This window comes from Rattus norvegicus, chromosome 6 (assembly GCF_036323735.1).
Source record: "Rattus norvegicus strain BN/NHsdMcwi chromosome 6, GRCr8, whole genome shotgun sequence".
NCBI lineage: Eukaryota > Metazoa > Chordata > Mammalia > Rodentia > Muridae > Rattus > Rattus norvegicus.
Genome location: NC_086024.1, coordinates 139,353,523 through 139,379,326, shown reverse-complemented (window position 1 = coordinate 139,379,326; position 25,804 = coordinate 139,353,523). Strand labels below are relative to the sequence as shown.

The 25,804-nt window shown below is 40.2% G+C and overlaps 3 gene segments (V, D, J or C); all 3 read left to right on the top strand.

Annotated features, from left to right (window-relative positions):
- Nucleotides 1-201: 201 nt before the first annotated feature.
- On the top strand, nucleotides 202-750 carry LOC134479187 (Ig heavy chain V region PJ14-like). The segment is given in 2 exon segments: nucleotides 202-247; nucleotides 332-750. Coding segments are annotated over 2 exon segments (465 nt in total).
- A 7,712-nt stretch (nucleotides 751-8,462) lies between these two features.
- Nucleotides 8,463-9,058, top strand: Ighl13 (immunoglobulin heavy chain like 13). The segment is given in 2 exon segments: nucleotides 8,463-8,586; nucleotides 8,697-9,058. Coding segments are annotated over 2 exon segments (408 nt in total).
- Nucleotides 9,059-14,667: 5,609 nt separating this feature from the next.
- On the top strand, nucleotides 14,668-15,154 carry LOC134479186 (Ig heavy chain V region PJ14-like). The segment is given in 2 exon segments: nucleotides 14,668-14,744; nucleotides 14,829-15,154. Coding segments are annotated over 2 exon segments (372 nt in total).
- Nucleotides 15,155-25,804: the final 10,650 nt, after the last annotated feature.

The window sequence follows — 25,804 nt, the reverse complement described above, 5'->3', positions numbered from 1 at the left end:
CCTGAGTTTTTAGCTCCATTTTTTTCTAAGCACAAAGGTAATCTCGAGCACATGGAGAGGAAACTAGAAATTCTGCCCTGCACTTCCTTTTATCTTTTCAGGATCCTCCCTCGATGCAAAGCAGCCCTCAGGCTCAGACTGAAAACCAAGGTCTAGCTGAGGAGTCCTAACTCCTTCTCACTATACCCTCCTTCACACAGCATGGCTTTCCTGGTGCTGTTCCTCTGCCTGGTGACATTTCCAAGCTGTAAGTGTTTCAGAGTTTCAGGAGAGGGACTTGGGCACTTAATCTATAGGATGAATGACTAATGGTGATGTTGCTTGTCCCCAGGTGTCCTGTCCCAGGTACAGCTGACAGAGTCAGGACCTAGCCTGGTGCAGCCCTCAGAGACCCTGTCCCTCACCTACACTGTCTCTGGATTCTCATTAACCGGCTACAGTGTATACTGGGTTCGCCAGCCTTCAGGAAAAGGTCTGGAGTGGATGGGAAGAATGAGGTATAATGGAGACACATCATATAATTCAGCTCTCAAATCCAGACTGAGCATCAGCAGGGACACCTCCAAGAACCAAGTTTTCTTAAAAATGAACAGTCTGCAAAATGATGACACAGGCACTTACTACTGTACCAGAGACACAGTGAGGGAAGTCCAGCGTGAACTTGCACAAAAACTTCCTACAGGGATTCTTAGGACCAGCAGGGGGCGCAGAGGATCAAAAAGTTCTTTCCAGGATCACTTCAGAATCTAGGAAGCTCTGCCCTATGATGTCTAAGCATGGCTTTTATGGTTAAAGATATGACTCTTCTTCAAGCCATGGAAATTCTCTAGAACATGCTCCTCAGTGTCATATTCTATTAAACTTCTTGTTTCTTCACACAATAGAAGAATCACTAAGTGGTTCTATAATCTAGCAGTGTAAAATAAGAACAAATTATTAAGTTGATATTTTTGAAAATGACTCAGTAGATGAGAAAAGCCAGTGAGATTTGGTAATGTATTGTTTCTCCTATGACTTCAGTTCTAGTAACATTTGTACTGTTTACTTAAATGATATTTGAAAACAATTGCCTTCTTCTTCTCTAACATAAAGTTTTCAAGTACATGTCCAAAGTTTATTGATGATACAATTAGCATTTTTAATACTAACTGACGGTATCTTCTTTCCATACATAAGGAACATAGTACATGGCTCTTAACTGTGGCCAACATCCATACATATTATTACTGAGATTATCCTTTTCTTCTAATTGAATAGTCTTCTCATTCTACACTGTCTGAGCTATGATGTACTGTAAGGCTTCGGGCAGTGAGAGAAAATCTGATAAGGTTGAATTAAGGCTAGCAGCTACAGATGGTAGGACCTTTCCTTGTTCCTAGAACCAGACCCCATTCACTTACCTGCATCCTTCCACATCGCCCTACCCATAGGGATATTTGTAGCAGTCAGTCACTTAGAGGCAATACCTCCGAGCACTTCCCCAGGTAAATGAGACACCCCAAATATCTCAGACCAAGCTAATCAGAAGTACCCACTGTCAGACTCCAGTCCACCCTGGAAAGATAGACAAAGATCCTATCCAGAAGAAATAAACTGTGTGAGAATTACTTTGTCTTTTGAGAGATTCTGTCATAAGAGTTGTAACATCACCACCAAGAAAGAGAATTTCTCTCCTAAAATGCCACCAGGAGCTCCCCTTCACTACAGTGGCCAGTGCAGCATCTAGAAACAACAGCAACTACAGTAGCAGTGGAGACAGCAGCAGCAGAGGCCACGGAGTCCAAATAGGCTGTTCCCCTTCCTTGCTCATGAAATTTCACCTGTGCTTGAACCCTTCCATCTGGAATGGCTGGAAATCTCTGTGGAGAACCTCCAGTACACAGGCACATAATCAGCCTGACTTAGTTTTATTTTTCCTCAGATAAGTTTGTGGGTTCCATTTGAATAGATGTTTTGCTCTCTTGGAGCTCCTGTACCTGGTGACTTTTCCAAGTTGTAAGTGTTTCAGGCTTTCAGGAGAGGAAAACATGCTTGACTCCTATGACATGTATGACTGTTGGTGATGTTATACGACCCTGGGTGCCCTGTAGGATTCAACTGAAGTAGTCAGGACCCGGCATGCTACATCCCTCACAGAGCCTGTCTCTCAACTGCCCTATCTCTGACTTCTCATTAACCATCAAAGATGTAAACTGGGCCCTCCAGCCTCTAGGAAAGGTTCTGCAGTGGATGCTAGCAATGTGAAATAATGAAATCACATTATATGATTCAGACGTCAAATCCTGAATCAGCATCATCAGGGAAGCAACAAATAGTCGAGTTTGCCTTGAAACTGAACAAAGTTTAAACTTAAGACACAGCCATCTATCTCTTAGCCAGAGAAACACTGATTGGACTTCAGTATGAGCTTAAACAAAAAAATCTCCTCCTTATGGAAAATGTTGGATCGAACGATTTGACAAAAGCTTGAAATGGCAAACACTACCTCTTTCTTTCATATGCAGAAAAATCATTACATTTCAGGGGCTCTAGCTAAGATTCCATTTACACGCAGGTAAATTACTAAGACCAAAACCCAAAGTGATAGCACATGCTGACAAGGACTTGGAGCAAGAAGACACTCCATTGCAGGTGGGAGTGAAAACTAGCACAACCTCTCAAATTACATTTGGTTGTTTTACAAAAATCTGGGAATACTTTTAACTCAATACCAAGTTATATCATCCCTGGGCATATAAACAAAGACCACCCACTATACCACAGGGACACTTAGTCAAGATTGTTCATAGCAGATTTGTTCATAATAGCCAGAAACTCGAAACAACATAGGTGTCCCTCAACTGAAGAATGGATAGGAAATGTGAAACATCTAGACAGTGTAATTCTATTCCTATTAAAAACAAAAACCTCATGAATTTTGCAGGCAAATTATTGGAACTTGAGTATATCATGCTGATTAAGGTAATTCAGAACTATAAAGCACTTATGATATGTACTCATTACTTTACACTAGTCATAATGTGCAGGACAACCATGCTACAATCCAAAAGCACAAGTAACTGGATAGTAAGTTAGTCTCAAGCAAAGATGCTCACTAAGAAGGGGAAATGAAATACTCAGTGGAGGTAGACAGAGAGAGGGAACTGTGTAGAGAGAAGAGATGAGAAGAGGGCAGAGGATACCAATCAGTTCTAGGGAGATAGAGGCAAGAGATGGCTGGGAATGAGAATTGAATTATGCACAGTGGTGTTGGGGGCATCTTTGTTTCCTAACTAGAGCTGTAGGACAGGAGAGTACATGGGAAGTCTATGACCGTAACCCCAGGTGAGATTCCTACCAGCCGGGATATAGAGACTGAAGTGTCCACCTCTTGTACCATGACAGGACTTTAAAAGGAAGGATGGGGACTTCGTTAACCCATAAAAATTGTCTTCCCATTGAGATCAACACAATTGTCTCCTGAGAGGCTTCCTCCAGCTGGATATTGAGGCAGATGCAAGGCCAAACAGACTGGGCAGCCAACAACAGAGCAAGAAGGAAACAGACCTAGACCCTCTACATATCTGTAACAAATACACAGATTGATCCTCATGTGTGTACCCTAAAAAATGGAACAGTCACCGTTATGGTCTCTACTGCCTATCATTGGATTCCGTTCCCCACACCCGAACTGCCTTGTTGAGCCTAGGTAGGAGAAGATATGTCTAGTCCTGCAGAGAAAAGTCACCCCGGGGTGGGGTAGTATGCAAGGGTGACTCCTTTTATCAGAGGAAAGGGGAAAGGGCAATGTGGGGAGGGATTTCTAAGGGCAATATTGGGAAGAGGGGAGAACTGAAGCTGTCATTGAGATGTAAAGTGAAAATAAGTAAATAAGCAAGTAAACAATCAAATAAACAATGCAGACAGAGATGCTTGTATGTAGTAGAATAGTAGAGCCAATAGAACGGAGATGACCTCAAAATTTTCTTCTCTTAAATATATCATGTGATTATAATTTATTTGAAAAATTGAAGTACACAGTAGTTGTTGTGTTTATAAAAAGAAAAAAGGTGAGAGAAGGGATGTTTTGGTGGATGAATTGGTAAGGTATAGGGTTAGGGGCTAACTCCTCAGGCACATACTGAGGCATTCTTTCCCTCTGAGGGACCAGCCTCTATAAGGTATAGTATAGAATAGACTTTGCTTAGGGCATAGCAGGGGGAGTAAAGTGGGTAGTAGAAACAAAGGCAGAGAGAGAGACAGAGAGAGAGAGACAGAGAGAGGAGGGGAGGGAGGGAGTGAGGGAGAGGGAGAGAGAAGGGGGAGTGAGGGAAGGAGAGGGAAGAGTTAAAGGGAGGGAGAGAGAGGGAGAGAAACAGAGATAGAGGCACAGACACATACACACAGAGACAAAAACACAGAAAGTATAGAAGACTGGAGAAATAAAGGATGCCCTTGAGCACTAGAGAGGACCGGACTGAATCAGGAGAAAATGGGGATGGAGCAGGAGGACAGAGTGGGAGCAATAAGTCAAGAGCAAGAGAGAGCAGAATAGGCAAGCAGCCCCTTTTTGAGTGAGTCAGGCATTTCTGGCTATTGTCAGGTAACTCTGGGGCAGAGCTTAGACAAAATGCTAAGAGTTGTCTTATTTTTCTTCTAAAGAACATTTTTATCACATGTCTGAGACATGAGTCTCTACAATAAAACATAGACTACAATAAAGAGAAGAGAGACATAGTATTCTCTGGGGCACACAACTTTCTGTCTTCTGTCCTCCTCTAACTAACTGGGATCCTTCCTTTCAGTCAGAGAATGTGGACAGAAGACTATTCATAAAGTCATCATCTCCAATAATAACAGAAATGGAATTTAAATTCTAAGTGAAACTCTCCTGATTATCAATGATATTAGAGCATTTAAAAATGAGTGAAAAGAAGTGTTGCCTGGTTGGAGAGAAAGGGGTCCCTCTTGCCTATGAACATTAGCGTGATTCTGTTCAAATTTGGCAAAAAATATGCAGGATTCCATGGATTTCAAAATAGCAATCATGTGACCTAGAAATCTCCTCTATGGTTGTACACTGTTGACAGGTAGTGACATTTTCATTTGAAATATATTTTTGCACTTCGAAGTTCATTTCTTGATCTCACAGTCACACTGTCTGTCACTGCTAGAATCTCTGTCAGGAGGGATGAGGTGTGAAGTCATAGGAAGACACTCTCACTGAATGGTGCTTGTATCTCACATATACCTATGGTCCTCTTCCTACGTGATATTGTCATAGGACTAGTCCTTGAGGGACAGAAGTTACCTCAGTCAGATCATTAAAAATAATGTAATGAGGTACTATGCAAATTCAAGGATGTCTACTTACTAGCATTCAATTTATTGGTTTTATTTTACATGTGGGCAAACATGATGAAACCACTATACTGCAAGAGAGAAAAACATTCATTGCTTTCCTGAAGTTCCTGTCAAGGGGTTGAGGATTTAGCTCAGTTGTAGAGCACTTGCCTACCAAGTGCAAGGCCCTGGGTTCTGTCCTCAGCCCTGTAAAAAATAAAAATAAAAAATAAAAAACCCATTGGGCTGAAGTTCATGTCAATATTACCATATGTGATCAAGTGACTCTGTATGCAGAAAATATACTGACAATCTTTATTTATTTATTATAAGGCAGGATGAGTTCTCCTGACATTTTCTCCTGACCTACGATAGAGGGTGAATGTATTTTTCTAATGGAAAAAAACTTTCTTAATTCTTTGTTTTCTAAACTCAAGATTTATTGCCTCATACCTTTGATTTCAGAAGGCCTGTATCTTCAGGTTTGGGAATACATGGTATGTAATATCTTTGTATCCGACAACCTTTAATAATTAAAAGATTTTAACACATACACTTAAGAAAAACAGTTATGGTTGTTGTTATCTTCCCCAACAGAAATCCTACAATTGTCCTATAGCCCTTTAAAACCCAGTGAATGCCCTGGATCCTCTTCAGTAGCTGTACCAATAGTGGTTCCCAAAATCTTCATTCAATGTCTGCTCAGTGTCTTCAATTTCTGTCCCTGGTCCCCATTCATTTAGGAATCCAGATCACATACAGACATTGTCAAAGGTCCTCTATTTATCCCACTAATCCAGGAAACAGCAAAATAAAAGACCTTGTTCTTTAGCTCCCAGCACTTTTTCTCTAAGGTTCTCACACAGCCCCACGTACCACAGCCACACATGCCAAAGCTGCACATACAACACCCCCAATATTCTGTACCTTATTTCACAACCCTTTATCTGTAGTTATGTTTTCACCATTCAGGGACCCTTCACTTGCCCCTTGGGGTGAGAAAATCCAAGAGGTAAATTGGCACCTCCTACTGGTCCCTATCCTGTTCTACAAAACAAGCAATGAACCAAACTTTTACCTACACATCTTACACTGGTTCATTATTGTTTCCTTGGCATGTTCACAAAAACCATATACAATCTCAGGTCTCTGTACCTCTTTTTCCAGACACCTGTCTCTCCTCTCTCTCTCTCTCTCTCTCTCTCTCTCTCTCTCTCTCTCTCTCTCTCTCTCTGTTTGTATATGTGCACCTGCAATGTTGGTTCTGTTATCATGGTTTAAAAGTGCTCCTGGAAATATGGTGTAGTAAAATTTAAAAAAGAAAAAAGAAAACCTTCTTTATCATTGCCTTTACTGAGTGTTGCCTTACCTATCCACCCTTACATTTTTCAGCATATATCTTAACATTTTCTTTGGGGATTTATTGTCTTTAGACAATTCACCCATCTAGTAGGCACCTTTTTTCTAAGTTCTGAAGAATTGTATACTCCACGTGTATAAGTTTAATATGTTTATGTCTCTATCCTATTTTCCCCTTCAACATCCCCATATCTTTGCCAACCGCATATCTCAACTCAACGACTCTCAACCTCATGGAATTTTTTCCCAAAAATGCTGCCCATATGTGCATGTTTGTAAAGGCAAGCATTGCAGCATAGAAAATTGACCCATGACCACATTGTGCTCTTCTCCATGAAATCTATATAAAGCAGTGCCTCACTAAGACAGAAGACCTGGAAAATACTTACAAAGTCTATATTATGTTATGATTGGCTTGGTTTCAGTTGGGGCTTACACAGAAAACAGCCATCATCAGTGCATGGATTGGATATGCAGGTCCTGTTCACAAGACATTATTTCCCAGTACTTAACCCCAAGTTTCACATGTTTAATTTTCTCTACGTCCTCTTAATTCATGCCCTTTGAGCCTTGGAGGAATTTAAAGGTGCCTGTAAAATATTACCTCAAACAATAAAACAAAGCCTTGAGAAGACAAAAACAGCCTGTTTCATACGCAAAACATTCTTTGTGTGCCTGCAGTTGTGAATTCTATTTTGTAGCATTAGGAACCTGAAACGTCGGCTGTTATTGGAACCATGCTGCCGAGAATCCATGTATATATTTGAACTACTACCATCCTTATAACTGTTACGTTTCCATCTTAAGTTTTTACTCCATTATGCACAGTTTGAGATAAATAAATTTTTGGAATATGGACACTGAAATAAAAGGAACTAGAAACATAAGAAAGGGCCACAGCTTATTCATAGGTCATAGATGACCAAGGACAAGGGAATATTGCTGATGTGAAAGCAAAATTGAAGTGTGGTACGTGGAACTGAATTGGGAGGACTGAAACAAGAGAACTGATTAAATATGAAAAATGCACCCTAAAAGATAATTAAAAGCCACAGGTATATGGAGTATGCTAACTGGAGAAAATAAAAGCTAATATAAAACAACACAAAACAGTCAAATGTTAAACGGTATACACATACAGAGAGAAAATGGAGGGGGGACTTTAAAGGAATAAATTAATAACTTCAGAATGAAAAATGAGTGAGTTTGCTGCAAATATGCATCTGTCTCCATGACCAATTTTGAGTCTTAGACAATCTCCACAATGTCTAATTTAGAAATATATATAAAGTCTAAGGACAGTATTCTATCATGAAGAAGTAACTTTCAGAAAAAACCCCAGTGTTCTTGTCACAAAAATGAGTTCTGCTACCATAACCTTACAGGAGTAAGTGTTTCCAAAAATCACAATTGGGAGAAGCCATGTCCTGCTCAGGTATTGGAAAAGACTGAGCGCATATGTAGAAACACAAGTATGTATGGTGCTCTTTAATTACATATTTATACTAAAGAATCCTGACTGTGAAAACAAAACTTCTGTGCACAAGGACAAAAGAAAACGAAATGTAATATGGTGAATCTTTACCAAAAAAAAATGTGAATATGAAACCACAACACTTAGTCAAACTCTGTAACTGACATCCATATCTTTGATGTCATATATCTGCTATGAGCACTGTTTTCAGCTCAGGTGTAATTCCACAGCATGTTTTAGCAGTAAGATATGCAAATAATTCTTCTCTATGCCCATGAAAACCAGCCTGTCCTGACCCTGCAGCTCTGACGCAGGAGCCCAGTCCTGGACTCTGAGGTTCTCCCATTCAGTAATCAGTACTGCAGCACTGCACAGACTCCTCACCATGGACATCAGGCTCAGCTTGGGTTTCCTTGTCCTTTTCATAAAAGGTAATTGATAAAAGTGTGATTATTTCTGTTCTGTGCACATGAGAATAAGAAAGTTTATTTTGTTTTGTTGTGTTAGTGATGGTTTTCTAACCAGTATTCTCTGTTTGCAGGTGTCCAGTGTGAGGTGCAGCTGGTGGAGTCTGGGGGAGGCTTAGTGCAGCCTGGAAGGTCCCTGAAACTCTCCTGTGCAGCCTCAGGATTCACTTTCAGTGACTATTACATGGCCTGGGTCCGCCAGGCTCCAACGAAGGGTCTGGAGTGGGTCGCATCCATTAGTTATGATGGTGGTAGCACTTACTATCGAGACTCCGTGAAGGGCCGATTTACTATCTCCAGAGATAATGCAAAAAGCAGCCTATACCTGCAAATGGACAGTCTGAGGTCTGAGGACACGGCCACTTATTACTGTACAACAGACACAGTGAGTGAATGTTACTGTGAGCTTAAACACAAACCTCTTGCAGGATACTAGTGACCAGCAGGGGGCACAAGGAGCACAGAAAGCATCCAGTTACTGAGTGTTAGTTTATGTAGAAAGACCTGGAACAAAGTAAGCCTGGGACTCCTTAGTGTCTAAGTTGCCTCTCTACAAGGATTCTCTCTCCAAGTGATCTTGTAATAACCCTTGTAGTAGACAAATATTTATTTGATTTTTTTGTTACCCTGTTTAATATGTGCTTTGTATTCATTGTATTCATTTATTTATATGTTATGGAGTTTCTTTGTCTGTGTTTGCCTCTCTGTCTCTTCAAGGCTCTGTTCATATATTTCTGATGCCTCTCTCTCTCTCTCTCTCTCTCTCTCTCTCTCTCTCTCTCTCTGTGTGTGTGTGTGTGTGTGTGTGTGTGTGTGTGTGTGTGCGTTGAGAGGGATGAGATGTCTTTTTCTATCCATCTACACAATAACATTGAAATAAATTCCATCACTAGGCCTGTATTTCATCACTAGATATGAATCACAGTATATAGCTAGACTGCTTGTTTGCGGAGTCCCAATATCACACTGTCTTCACATCTGAGAAGTAGGCTTTCTGATTGGCTACTACCAAATTGAACTATTATGTAGTTATGGAGACTAAACACAAATCTTCCTGCTGGTGTGGTAAGAACTTAAAGCACAAAATTATACCTATACTCCCATTAAATATGACTTTCAATGTAGGATAAACTGTGGCTTGAACAAAAGGCAGAACATCATGTAAGGAAGACAAGAATCTGTTTGAGGACCCTGGTTCAGATCCCCAAAAACTAAGGAACACATGAGAGTGTAGAAATAGAGAGTCTGTAACATTCCCTTCACAGTACACTGTATGGTCTTCAAGATAGAGTCAACATGGGAAACAAACAGGGCCTGTGACCCATGAAGAAGATGACTTTGTGTCTCTCCATAAATATCACAAATATCATATGACATGGACCCAACACAGACCCAGTTTGTGGTGTCAGTAATAAAAATGTGTGTGAGGCTCCAGAATTGATACATGAGGTCAATGTAAATAGTAATACTTACTGAGCTTCAGAAAGTTCTAGACAGGTCCTATTCCACCCAAAGAGGAATATTTCTTAGTTCTTTCTCTGTACTTGTTATGGTTTAGTTTGTACAGTTCACCAGGTGTTTAATAGAACAGATAATTTTTTGTGTTTTAACACATTAATCTAATCTCCTTCCCTCAGGTTTCTAAGGATTTTCTTTCATGCTATTGTTCAAGAAACATGATGTAAATGGCAATTCTTTCATTCTGAGTTGGTTTCACTCATCAGAAGTCAGGTGTGGCATTTAGAATCTAAATATAACATACTTGTCAATGGCATTCTGGTCACATGCTTGGTGTCACCATAAAAGAAAAGTAGGTTCTGTGGTCATACCACCCTGAAACATTAGATCTCTGAGAGAGTAGGAAAGTATTAGACACCAGGGAATGATTATTGTTCAAAACATGAGGTAACCTGGGAAACTGTGTATAATTGTCAGATTGTCATTGAGTTGTAATGCCTGTGATAATGGCATAGCTGGGAATGCAACACATTGGTTTCCTGTGAATTCTGTAAAAATAAAAGAAATAGTCTCTATTTCCAGGTTTACCAAATTAGCATAGACTAGAAGATGCTGTCAGGTGCCTCAACAGAGTGATTCTACATTCTCTGTCCTGCTCTGCCACCCTCAATTCCATTCACCTGTGTGATGACGCTTTCTGAAAGGGAGATGAGGCTTTAACATCTTGTCTACAAGGAACTCACAGCTACAACTACAGTATGAATGACTGGATAACTACAAACTGTGGTCCAGACTAACCAATGATTCTCGAGACTGACAAGTTTTCTGATTTCATCTCAATTTCCAACACAACTTGATTAGCAGTTTGTAAAGTTCTTTGGTTATTGAAGTCTTCTCAGAGCCAAACGCAAAAGTTCTTATAATTTCTGTACACTGTAAAGTAAGTGTATATATATGTGCATAACAATGCAGAGGAAGTGGTCATGGGAAACACAGAACACAGGGTAAAATATTCCAGCACTTAAGCAAATGAAGATAGGTGACAAATGTCACTAAATCCCTGAATTTCTACAAGAGTTATAGCAATAGGGCTGAGCTGTCTAAAATATATAAAATATCACCACTGCCCCAAAACACTGCCTGGAATATGTCGCTTTCAATCTTATCCACTGGCCATAGGACTTCTAGAATGTGGGTTCATCACAAATGCTTAATTCACTGCTATTTTTCAAGTTATTACATCACTTTACTCTGGGTTACTTTTCAGAACATTCTATTTGCACACAGGGGAAGCATCAACATAGTGACATGTCATGAGAATCTTTAAATGTATATACACCACCTAAGTGAGGAGTGCAAGAAATTGTGTTGCTTGCTTTCAGATCAGTGATTGATGAATTAAATACACAATAATTTTTGTTGTTCCTTCATGCTCTGTGCACACTCAGCCAAAATAAGAAACATGAATCTGATGAGATAGTTAAATGACTGCTCACAGATGACCTCTTTCCATTTACCAGACCACTGGTAGTATGTATGAGTGCCCTCTCTTTGATTTCTCATTCAGTACTGGGAGTTTAGGCCAGTGGTGGAGCTCTTGTGTAGCATTGGTAAGACCTTAATTCAAAGGGCAATGTTGCAAAAATGCATCCCTCATTTTAATTAATAAATATAACTTTAGAAAAATCACTAGTCGCTGTTAAAGATGAGGCCTCTGTTTCATCTAAGAGATCAGCTCATTTTTCACGTTCATACACTAAAATGAGTTAATCTCATGTCATGAGAGGAGATAGCTGTCCCTAGGTTATGAAGTACAGATATAAAGTGGTTGAGATGAAACAAAGCCTCAATGTATCACAAGAGTTCAGATCATGTGATAAAACATCCCACCTGCTTCTCAGCTAAGTGCTGAAGGTCAACTGAGATACTCATTCTAGGAGCAGGTGCCGTACACCTGAGTAATCTTCAGCCTTAGATTTTATTATTACACCTTACACATACTAATAAATATTGTAATCTATAACACAAATATATACATAATATAATACTTTTTAAAAGTGAAAATGTACTGACAATTACAGGTCTTTAAATCTCTTTTTCAATATGAACGAATGCAATCAGACCAATCCATTGAATATTCATAAAAGGCTGTATGTTATATAATTGAGCAAATACCAATTAAATGGGTATTCATGTTTGAGATTTATATAAGTAAACAAGTGACTGAAGAAAGACATTAGTAAGGACCTGTCAACGATGGCTCTGAGGGTACCTGGAAGAGAATGGGTTACAAGAGACGCAAAGAAGGACACAAATACAAGAGTCTGATCAAGGCAACAATTTAATTTTTCCCAAGGCAGAATTTATATCATAACAGGTGTGACAGAGGGAGGTGGGAAGTAAGAAACATTTATGCAGGCCAAGGACACAGTATTCCTGTGGTCAGCTGATGTCAACAGGATGTTGGTTTTTCAGAAAGGTTACAGGTTTGTCATATTATTTATTAGTCAGCAGGATGTTGGTTTTTCAGAAAGATTACAGATCATCACATTGGCATCTTGAAGTCAGATGTATTTCTCAGCAAGTCAGAGCTTTATCATATCATTCTTCATCCTGACCACTAGATTTATATTAGTCTTCTGCAACCTGCTGGGGATTTTCCATGAACCCAGTCGTATTTAACTCTAATCATAATAATAACATCAATAATGGAGGGTTTCAAGGGCATCGCTCCTAACAAGGATCCACCTCTGGAATTTAAGACAACTATAAATCATGTGTGGATTTATCATGAACTCATGATTTTGCTAATGACTTTTTCCTAGTAAGTTTATTGTAGAGAGATTTATTGAAAAGCAGTATTATGGGACAGAATAGGGACACAGATTATCTCTGAAGTAACAAAAGACAAAAACACATGAATAAGTGGACTTAAACCACATTCCCTAATATAGTATAGAAAGGTGCATTTATTTCTATGATACTTCTTTCCAAATTTTTGTAACCACAGTAAAAATATGAAACTCAAGATGAGACCTACTAGAAGAAAGTCTGAAAAATATCCTCCTAACTCTCAGAGTATCAGAACAAGAGGAACACAGCACTGATACTGTTAATGACCATTAAAGGGATGGCTTTCTCTCTAATGTGACTGGTCTGCACCACAGCTGCTCACAGTACAAAGATTATGCACAAGTAAATAAGAAAAACAAAATGTGGGGACTCCAAGGCCAAGTAATAGATCCACATTCTCTGAGTCCTAGCAAACAGATTGTGATAACTCTGCAGTTCTCTTCCCTGGTGTTTCCATTACCAATGCATGGGGAGAAGCTGTCCAGTCTCTTCCTCTCTATGGTGATCAACACAAGTTTCCTCATGTTCATGCTTGCCCTCTGCTCCACTTTGTCTCATCAGTCAGTCATCTCTGGCTTACCTTTCACTTCAGTTAACATAAAAAATGGTGTCAGTCTACTGATTTTTATGAATTGCTATGAACAGCTGACCTTCCCTTCACTCACCAATGGATAATCATATTTAGAATGCATTTATTTGCTACAAACTGAAACAAGAGACAGTGAGATATAAAAGTACTTTGATACAGATACTGACATAAATCAAGAGGTGCAAAGACTAGGTCTCAACTACAGTGTCCCTAAATAGGAAGGCTAAGTCACTCAGCCAACAGACATAGGACTCACATCATCTGATCTACTCTCAGATAAACCTTTGAAACAAAATGGACTAAATATTTGTGAGCTGCTTCCTTAAAAGTTTTTTTAGAGGCATGATGAGACTAAGGTGAGTCCACAGAAAGTGTTTTCTAAAAGAATTGATTCCTCATATATACAAAGGTATAAATATATACTTGGAAAACAATTTCATGACTATTTTTAAGTAATAACTGTACAGATTTTTGCACACAATTGAATAACCATTACTTTTATTTTTTACACTAAAACAAATGCAAATAATGCTTACTTATCCTACTGATATTGATGGTTGCCAATTTATGTGAAGATAACTTGAAAATCAATTGCAATACAAGGCTATTTAAATTCTGTGGTTTTGCTTCTTTACTCTAAAACCACCTGGTGATGCAGGGGCCAGTAATGCAGTTCTGAGGGAATAATGAAATAGAAAAGTCTAAAAACATAATAATAGAAAAGAATTCAAGAGAAAGAATCTGGGGGAAAAACGATGGTCAATTCCATCCTACATCCTCTAGTGCAATTTACAAAGGTATAGGATTGCATTGAAGATAAGGTAACCTGTTATACTAGTATTGCATGAATAAAGATTCACTTACTGTAAACCTCCCTATCACCCCGCCCCTTCTTAGCTTCCGAGGCCTGCACAATGTGACTACTACTTTCTGTTTTTGATTTGGAATTGGAAATCCAAACATTATTAGGGAAAAGTTCCTGAGTTTTCACCTCCATGTTTTCTAAGCACAAAGGTAATCTCAGGCACATGGAGAGGAAACTACAAATTCTGCCCTGCACTTCCTTTTATCTACTCAGGATCCTCCCTCAATGCAAAGCAGCCCTCAGGCTCAGACTGAAAGCCCAGGCCTAGCTGAGGATCCACATCTCCTTCTCACTAGAGCCTCCATCACAGCATGGCTGTCCTGGTGCTGTTGCTCTGCCTGGTAACATTTCAAAGCTGTAAGTGTTTCAGAGTTTCAGGAGAGGGACTCAGGCATTTAATCTATAGGATGAATGACTAATGGTGATGTTGCTTGTCCACAGGTGTCCTGTCCCAGGTGCAGCTGAAGGAGTCAGAACCTGATCTGGTACAGCCCTCACAGACCCTGTCCCTCACCTGCACTGTCTCTGGATTCTCATTAACCAGCTATCATGTGCACTGGGTTCGCCAGCCTCCAGGAAAGGGTCTGGAGTGGATGGGAAGAATACAGAGTGGTGGAAGCACAGATTATAATTCAGCTCTCAAATCCCGACTGAGCATCAGCAGGGACACCTCCAAGAGCCAAGTTTTCTTAAAAATGAACAGTCTGCAAACTGAAGACACAGCCATGTACTTCTGTGCCAGACACAGTGAGGGAAGTCCACTGTGAACTTGCACAAAACCTTCCCTACTAGGATTCTTAGGGCCAGTAGGGGGCGCTGAGGATCAACAAGTTCCTTTCAGGATCACTTCAGAATCTAGGAAGATATACCCTATGCTGTTTGAGCATGTGTTTTAGTGTTAAAGAAATGGACTCTTCTTCCAGCCATGGAAATTCTCTAGAACATGCTTTTCAGTATCATACTCTATTAAACTTCTTGTTTCTTCACACAATAGAAGAAACATTAAGTGGTTCTATAATCTAACAGTGTAAAATAAGAACAAATTGGGGTTGGGGATTTAGCTCAGTGGTAGAGCACTTGCCTAGCAAGCACAAGACCTGGGTTCGGTTCCCAGCTCTGAAAAAAAAAAGAATAAATTATTGAGTTGATATTTATGAAGAAAACTCAGTGAAACGCTGTGGATGAGGACACCCTCAAGATTTGGTAATGTATTGTTTCTCTCATGACTGCAGTTTTAGTAACATTTCTACTGTTTATGTAAATTAAGTTTGAAGACAATTGCATTCATCTTCTCTAACACAAACTTTTCAAATACATGTGCACAATTTAATGATGAAATAATTATCACTTTGAGGGCTAACTCATGTTTTCTTCTTTCCGTATATAAAGACCGCAATACATTGTTATTAACTGTGGCCAATCTCCATATATATTATTATTGAAATACCCCTTTCCATCTAACTGACTAGTCTTCTCATTCTACACTCTCTAAACTATAATCTGCCACATGGGTGTGGGCAGTGAGAGAAAGCCTGGTAAGGTTGAGTTAAGGCTCCAAGACCCACAGATCATGAAGGGATGATAGGAGTTTGACTGCTCCTAGCACCAGAAGCCTGTCACTAAACTGCAGCCTTCCACAGCTCCACCCCCAAACCCAGATAGATTTTGGCCATCAGTCACTTAGGGACAACACCTCCAAGCCCTTCTGCATGTAGGTGAGTCATCCCTAACCTCTCAGACCAAGCCTACAGGAAGCACTCACTGTCAGATCCCATCCCACCACAATCTGTGTATACAGATTTTATCCAGGAGGAATAAAGGTGCATGAAAATTACTTTGCCTTGTGAGAGCTTCTGTCATAAGTGCTGTAACACCACCACCAGGGAAGATAACTTATCTTGTAAAATGCTGCCAGGAGCTCCCCTGCAACCCAGTGCAGCATCTTGGAGAAACAGCAGCTTCAGTAGCAGCAGCAGCAAAGACACACTGGCCTCAGAGGCAATTCCTTCTCCCTGCTCATGCCCTTCCCCCTTTGCATGAACCCTCCCACCTGGCCTGGCTGGAGATCACTGTGAACAGCATCCGGTACAAGGCCCACGACCAGTCTGCCTTAATTTTACTTTGCTTCAGATCACTTTGGGGGTTGCATTTGACAAGATGTTGTTTGGTTCGCTTAGAACCCCTCTACCTGGTGACTTTTCCAAGCAGTAAGTATTTCAGGCCTTCCGGAGAAGGAGACAGGCTTGACACCTATGACATGGATGACTGATGGTGATGTTGTATGTCCCAAGGTGCCTTGTAGAGGTACAACTAAAGGAGTCAGGACCTGACCTTCTGTAGACCTCACAAAGCCTGTCTCTCACCTGCCCAGTCTCTGGCTGCTCATTAACCATCCACGGTTTCTATGGTATACATTGGGTCCTCCAGCCTCAGGAAAGGATCTGCAGTGGATGCCAGCAATGTGAAGCAGTGAAATCACATTGTATAATTCACATCTCAAATCCTGACTCAGCATCAGCAGAGACACATCCAAGAGTCAAGTTTTCTTAAAACTGAACAAATTTCAAACTGAGGACGCTCTGCCATTGCTGGTGGGATTTACACTGATAAAACAACTCTGGAAATCAATTTGAAGGTGCCTCAGAAAATTGGTATTGGTCTATTTGAAGACACAGCAATAGCAATCCTAGAAATATATACAAAAGATGCCTCACCTTGCCACAGGGGCACATGTTCCACTATAAAAATAGTGGCCTTATTTGTGATAAACAGAAGCTGTAAACAACCAAGATGTCCCAGGACAGAAGAATAAATGCAGAAAATGTCGTTCATGTATACAATGGATTACTATTCAGCTATTAAGAAAAAGGCCATGTTCAATTTTGTAGGCAAATGGATGGAATTTAAAAAAAAAAAAAAACATCATTCTGTGTGAAGTAACTCGGACTCAGAAGGACATGCACTGTATTTACTCAATAATAAGTGGATATTAGAAAAAAAAAGGGTAAAGACTACTCAAGTTACAGTTCACAGTTCCTGAAAAGTTCAACAAGCTGAAGGGCCTGAGGGAGGATGCCTCAGTCCCACTTTGGAGGCAGATGAAAGCGAATGCAGGGGGAAGTAGGGAGTGTCTTAGGGTGGGGCAGTGGTGCCTCAGGGGGGTGATGGTTACTGGAGAGGAGAAATTGATCTGGTATTGGATGGAGGAAAAGGACTGAAGCCCTGAAGATGAGCAGAAAGTATGGAAAGGGGCAAGTTTGGGAGTTAGGAGGTTGGAAGGACCCTCCGGAATGTACCAGAGACCTGGGAGGTGACAGCCCCTTAGGACTCAAAGGAAGGGACTTTAAATGAAATGCCCAACAAAGGGGAGAAGTAACTTGCAGAGCCCACCTGAACATCAAGTGAGGAATGGGAATTTCTCTCCCACAGTAAAAACTCTTAGTCCTAATTGCTCCTGTGTAAAGGAACTGCAGGGGTGGAAATGGAGAAAAGCATGAGGAAAAGAAGGTCCAGCAACAGGCCCAAAATGAGATCATGGAGCACAAGGTAGAAGACTGCAGCACTAAAGCAAATGAAGAGAAGAGTGAAATGGCACTAAATCCCTGTGCTTCCATAAAGGCTGCAACAATAGGGCTGAGTTGGTTACAACATATAGATCATCACCACTTCCTTGAATATGTCCCCTTCAATCTTGTTCAGTAGCCGAAGAAGTGCTAGAATGTGGGTTCATCACCAATGTTTACTTCACCGCAATTGCACAATGGTCACCTCACTCCACTCTGGGTCATATTTCACAGTATCTTATTAACATATAGGCAAAGCAGCAACATGGTATCATGTTACAAGAGTCTGTAAAAACATGTACTTGACCTAAGAACTAAGTGAGCAGTACAAGAGTTTGTTTTGCTGGCTTTCAGATCTGTGAGTGATGAACTAAATACAGAATGTTTTCTATTTTTCTTTGATGATCTATGCATAGAGAGGGATGGACAGTGAAGGTTTTAGACATGTATCTGATAAGAAGGTGGCTCTTGCAGTGGCCAGACTTAGAGATCATTTGACCCCAAATTTGCCAGAGAGTTCTACATAAACTTCAAAACACCAGGATAAATATATTGTCAGCCAAATATGAAACCTGTACAATTATGCAAAAGAGTTGTTACAGAGAAAGAGCCTCCCTTGAGGAAATTCCTCCCTGAGATCCAGCTGTAAGGCATTTTCTCAATTAGTGTTTAGGAGTGGAGGTGGCGGGGCTTGTGAGTAGTACGATCCCTGGGCTAGTAGTTTTGGGATCTATAAGTGAGCAAGGTGAGCATGCCAGGCGAAGCTAGGCATTAAGTAACATCCCTCCATGGCCTCTGCATCAGCTCCTGCTTCCTGACCTGCTTGAGTTCCAGCCCTGACTCCCTTTTTTGATGAATAGCAATGTGGAAAGTTTAAGCTGAAAAAACACTTTCCTCTACATCTTGCTTATTGGCCATGATGTTTGTGCAGGACTAGAAACCCTGACTAGGACAGTGGCTAATTTCTTCTGAAATTCAAAATTGAAAATCTGTGTAAAATATGTGTCTTCTGTAAGGAAAGTACGGTTCCTTGAGAAAAAATGAAAGAGAGAGGAGACTATTGAGTAATGGGAGATTGGCAGATACATGGAGATCTGAGAATGAATATCTCTAAGCTTTTTTGTCTCATCATCAGTATTGTACATCCAGGTAATGGTAGGAATCCTTTGAGGCTCAGGTGACACAAAGGACCCCAGCCTCCCTATGCTAGATTCTCACTGCTCATCTTAACTCATTGAATAAGAATCTCCAAGATATTCCTTCAGCACACAGTTCGCACAGTCCTGGGACTCCCATCAGAGAAGCCACAGAAATGAATCAGAGTCCAGTATAGAGTGAACAGACCCCCACATCAGTGGATTTCAGTTCATCTGTTTAAATAAGCCCACATGGACAAATCAGGCTCTCATCTTATGATTGGTTCACACAGTGGCCTCAATGTTTTGCTGGAATGAGTTCTCTATCAAAAATCATAATTTGCCCTAAATATATGAAAAGGCATATCTCTTCTGACATTGTGGTCTCTCTGGGATAATTAACACCTACCCTGTGGGTTAAGTCTGTGGAAAAGGACAGTATCCTGAAATACCAGATTCTGAAATCATGATCCATAAATGTCCTACAGTAGCATGTACAGAATACAGCTGAATTAAAGCAGATTCATATGCTATGAGCCCACCACCACCTGACCACACTCTTAAAACATTATTACACATAATTTGCATATTAAGCAGATGCTGGAAATTAAAAAATAAATAAGATAAACTTTAAAATAATTTCGACTGTCTATGTCAGAAAAGTCGAAAGTCTAAATGGGCATGGAATAGCAGTGTTAGAATGGTGTTTCAAAAAAACTTCAGTGGCAAACGTGACACTTCACTTGAGAACACTGTGACCAGGGCCCAGAGACTGCTGCTTACTGGGAGAACCTAGTGTCTCACATTTGAGCTAGAAAAGCATTTTCAGAGAGGCAATGTTGGCTGTGGGTTCCATCTCAATGGATCATCAAAGTGAGGCAGCTTTCGAGGTCAGATGGATGAAATTATTATAAGTCTGGATGTGAACAGGAAGTTGAACAGCTCCACACAATGTTAAATGTAAATCATCCACTGTCATGTTACAAAGGACCAAGCTGAAGATCAATTCATTGGTAAAAAAGAATGAATGAGAAGTAGGTTCAACTAAAATATATCAGAACCAACATTTAGATTTCTGGTTCTTAAGGATTTATATTTTTTACTAAGAGTATGTGTAATGTGTTATTGAGATCTGTTGTGGTTTGAATATGATTGGTCCATAGGAAGTGGTATTATTAGGAGGTGTGGACTTGTTGGAGTAACTATGGTCTTGTTGAAACAGTACATCACTATGCGGGGGAAGAAAGACAGGTGAAGTCCAATGCTCAAGTTCTCCCTACTCTGGAAGAGAGCCACTCTTTCTTGTCTGCAAACGACGGTCTCTTCCTGGCTGCCTTCAAATCAAGGTTTAGAACTCTTGGATCTTGCAGCACCATGTCTGCCTAGAAAGGAATGGTTTCTTAAGTCAGCGACAAAGAAGACCAAAGGAAGGGGAATGTTGTGACCAGTGCACACAAGTGGACTGTGGTGAGAAAATTAAGATTAGAAGAGGAAAACAGAACCAGTTAAATAAATTCAAGGTCATACAAAGAGTTAATGTACAAACCAAGCTTTGCTAAATTATGTTTGTAGAGAAAATGAAAACTGGATTAATACAACATGAAGGCAGGCAGCACTTACCTGGTATAACAATGGACAAAGAGAATGGTGAAGTTACAGGGATCATATGGAGAATTTCTGGAGGAAAACAAGTCAGTTTGATGCAAATAGAAATATTTCTGAATAGCAAACACGGGCTATAGAAAGACATTGACTTAGAATGTTTAATTTGCAAGCCTTTATAAGGCCTTAGGACAGTGTTCTCTCATGAAAAGGTAAAGTACAGAAATATCCCATGTGTTGGCCTCATAGAGAAGGAGTCCTGCTAACCTCCCAAGGGAGGTGTGACCTTGTGCAAGAATATCAGGGAGAAGTCATGTCCAGACAAGTCAAAGGGAAAAATTGAGTTCCTACATAGAAACACAACTTTGTGTAGCAGTTTTTTCCCTTTCATACTAAGGAGATAGAAATTATATAAGAGAAAGTTCTATGAACATGCAAAGGAGAAAAGGAAATGCAGTGTGTTGAATGCTTCACAAAGAAATTGTGAATATGAAACTGCAATACTGTGTTAAATTCTGTATCTGTCATCACTGTATTTGATAGTTTATATCATCTATGAACACTGTGTCCTGCCAGATGTCCAACTGTAGAACTTGCAAGAGAAATAGCAAGAGGACAGTTAAATATCGCTTCCCTGAGCCCATGAAAGCCAGAACTTCTCTGACCCTGCAGCTCAATGAGAGGAACCCAGCCGTAGATAGCCAATTCTTCACATTCCCTCATCAGCACTGAACACAGATTATTCTCTGTGTGCTTGGGGCTCTGCTTGGTTTTCCTTCTATTTCTTTTATGGTTATTTAAAGATATCTGATGGAGATGAGATTCTGTGTTGTGTGGACAGGAAAAAAGACGAAAATTGCTTTTTGTGACAGTTTTCTGACCAGCATTCTGTGTGTTTGCAGGTAGTGCAAATTGCACTCAGAGGAGTGTGGGGAAAGCTTAGTGCACCCAGAAAAGACCCTCAAACTCTGCTGTGCAGCATCTGGTTTCACCTTCAGAAACTGGCATTGGGTGTCTGCATACCTGATGTGATCAGCAAGGATCTGCAGAGCTCTGGCTCAGCTAGAGCAGCCAAAGAGTGGCTCTACTGCAGCCACCACTGCTCTGCATCAGGATGCAGTAGGCAGCTAAGTCCCAAGGCCAACTCCACTGAGCAGGACATGGACTTACTTCACATTCTCCAACATAGTATAGAAAGGTGCATTTATTTCTATGATATTCCTTTCCCCACTTTGTACCCACAATGAAACTATCAGACAAACCCAAGATGAGATCTACTGAGAATAATGTCTGAAAAAATATCCTCCTAACACTCAGAGGATCAGAAAAAGAGGAACACAGCACTAATAGTGTTTGTTAATGACCATTAAATGGATGAGTTTCTCCCTAATGTGAATGGTCTGGACCACACCTGCTCAGAGTACAAATATCATGCACAAAAATAAGAAAAACACAATGTGAGGACACCGAGGCCAAGTAATAGATCTACATTCTTGGAGTCCTAGCAAACAAATTGTGATAGCTCTGCACTTCTCTTCCCTGGTGTTTCCATTAGCAAGGCATAAGGAGAAGCTCTCCAGTCTCATACTCTCTATGCTGATCAACACCCCAAGGCACAAGGTTCCTCATGTTCATGCCTGCTCTCTTCTCCACTTTGTCTCATCACTCAGTGATCTCTGGCTTAACTTTCACTTCAGTTAACATAACAAGCTGGTGTCATGGTACTGATTTTTATGAGTTGTTATGAACAGTTAATGTTCCCTACATTCACCAATGGATAATCATGTTTAGAACATGTTTATGTGCTACAAGCTGAAACAAGAGACAAACAGAGATATATAAATGTACATTGATACAGAGAAACTGACATAAATTAAGAGGTGCAAAGACTAGATCCCAACTACAGTGTCCCTAAAGAAGAAGTCTAAATCACTCAGACTACTGACATAGGACACACATCCGTCTCTTGGATCTACTCTCAGATAAATCTTTGAAAGAAAATGGACTAAATATTTGTGAACTGCTTTCTTAAAAGTTATTTCTTCTTCTTCGGAAGTGATGAGACTAAGGAGAGTCCACAGAAATTGTTTTCATTTTTAAAACATTTGATACCTCATATATCAAAAAATATAAATATATAGTTGGAAAACAATTTGATGACTATTTGTCAGGTAATAATCATACAGTTTTTGCACACAATTAAATAATCATCACTTCTATATTTTTATACTAAGCAATCAAATAATACGTACTTATCATACCGATATTTATCGTTGTCAACTTATGTGAAGATAACTTGAAAAGCAATCACAATAAAAGACTATTTAAAGTCTGTGGTTTTGACTCTTTATTCTCAAACCGCCTGGTGAAGCAGGTGTCATTAATGCTGTTCTGAAGGCAAAAATGAAATATAAAAATCTAAAATAAAAGGAAAGAAATGAATCCAAGGGAAAGAATTCCTGAGAGGAAAAAATGAACCCCAAATCCATCCTACATCCTCTACTGCAATTTACAATAATATACGATTGCATTGAAGATAAAGTAACCAGTTTTACTTGTACTGTACGAAAAAGAATTCACCCATAATCCTACCCATCTCCCTGCCCCTTTCATTGCTTCCAATGCCTGCACAATGTGACTAATACTTTCTGTCTTTTATTTAGAATTGGAAACCCAAACATTAACAGGGAAAAATTCCTGAGTTTTTAGCTCCATTTTTTCTAAGCACAAAGGTAATCTCAAGTACATGGAGAGGAAACTAGAAATTCTGCCCTGCACTTCCTTTTATATTTTCAGGATCCTCCCTCGATGCAAAGTAGCCCTCAGGCTCAGACTGAAAGCCCAGGACTAGCTGAGGAGCCACATCTCCTTCTCACTAGAGCCTCCATCACAGCATGGCTTTCCTGGTGCTGTTGCTCTGCTTGGTGACATTTCCAAGCTGTGAGTGTTTCAGAGTTTCAGGAGAGGGACTCAGGCACTTATTCTATAGGATGGATGACTAATGGTGATGTTGCTTGTCCCCAGGTGCCCTGTCCCAGATACAGCTGAAGGAGTCAGGACCTGGCCTGGTGTAGCCCTCACAGACCCTGTCCCTCACCTGCACTGTCTCTGGATTCTCATTAACTGGCTACAATGTACACTGGGTTCGCCAACCTCCAGTAAAGGGTCTGGAGTGGATGGGAAGAATGAGGTATGATGGAGACACATATTATAATTCAGCTCTCAAATCCAGACTGAGCATCAGCAGGGACACCTCCAAGAACCAAGTTTTCTTAAAAATGAACAGTCTGCAAACTGATGATACAGGCACTTACTACTGTACCAGAGACACAGTGAGGGAAGTCCAGTGTGAACTTGCACAAAAACTTCCTACAGGAATTCTTAGGACCAGCAGGGGGCGCTGAGGATCAACAAGTTCTTTCCAGGATCACTTCAGAATCTAGGAAGCTCTGCCCTATGATGTCTAAGCATCGCTTTTATGGTTAAAGATATGGACTCTTCTTCCAGCCATAGAAATTCTCTAGAACATGCTCTTCAGTGTCATATTCTATTAAACTTCTTGTTTCTTCAAACAATAGAAGAATCACTAAGTGGTTCTATAATCTAGCAGTGTAAAATAAGAACAAATTATTAAGTTGATATTTTTGAAAATGATTCAGTGGATGAGAAAAGCCAGTGAGATTTGGTAATGTATTGTTTCTCCTATGACTTCAATTTTAGTAACATTTGTACTGTTTACTTAAATGATATGTGAAAAAAATTGCCTTCTTCTCTAACATAAAGTTTTCAAGTACATGTCCAAAATTTAGTGATGATACAATTAGCATTTTTAATACTAACTGACAGTATCTTCTTTCCATACATAAGGAACATAATACATGGCTATTAAATGTGGCCAACATCCATACATATTATTATTGAGATTATCCTTTTCTTCTAATTGACTAGTCTTCTCATTCTACACTCTCTGAGCTAGGATCTACTGTATGGCTATGGGTAGTGAGAGAAAATCTGCTATGGTTGAGTTAAGGTTAGCAGATAGGGATGGTAGGAGCTTTCCCTGTTCCTAGAACCAGGCCCCCTTCAATTACCTGCATCCTTCCACATCGCCCTCACCATAGGGATATTTGTAGCAGTCAGACACTTAGAGGCAATACCTCGAAGGACTTCCCCAGGTAAATGAGACACTCCAAACATCTCAGACCAAGCCAATTGGAAGTACACACGTTCAGACCCCAGTCCACCCTGGAAAGATAGACAAAGATCTTATCCAGAAGAAATAAACTGTGTGAGAATTACTTTGTCTTTTGAGAGATTCTGTCATAAGAGTTGTAACATCACCACCAAGAAAGAGATTTCTCTCCTAAAATGCCTCCAGGAGCTCCCCTGCACTACAGTGACCAGTGCAGCATCTTGGAACAACAGCAACTACAGTAGCAGTGGAGACAGCAGCAGCAGAGGCCACGGAGTCTAAATAGGCTGTTCCCCTTCCTTGCTCATGAAATTTCACCTGTGCTTGAACCCTTCCATCTGGAATGGCTGGAAATCTCTGTGGAGAGCCTCCAGTACACAGGCACATAATCAGCCTGACTTAGTTTTATTTTTCCTCAGATAAGTTTCTGGGTTCCATTTGAATAGATGTTTTGCTCTCTTGGAGGTCCTGTACCTGGTGATTTTTCCAAGTTGTTAGTGTTTCAGGCTTTCAGGAGAGGAAACCATGCTTGACTCTTATGACATGTATGACTGCTGGTGATGTTATACGACACAGGGTGCCCTGTAGAGATTCAACTGAAGTAGTCAGGACCCGACCTGCTACATCCCTCACAGAGCCTGTCTCTCAATTGCCCTATCTCTGACTTCTCATTAACCATCAAAGATAAACTGGGCCCTCCAGCCTCTAGGAAAGGGTCTGCAGTGGATGCTATCGATGTGAAGTAATGAAATCACATTATATGATTCAGATCTCAAATCCTGAATCAGCATCAGCGGGGACACATCAAAGAGTCAAGTTTTCTTAAAACTGAACAATGTTTAAACTTAGGACACAGCCATCTATCTCTTTGCCAGAGAAACACAGAGTGGACTTCAGTATGAGCCTAAACAAAAAAATCTCCTC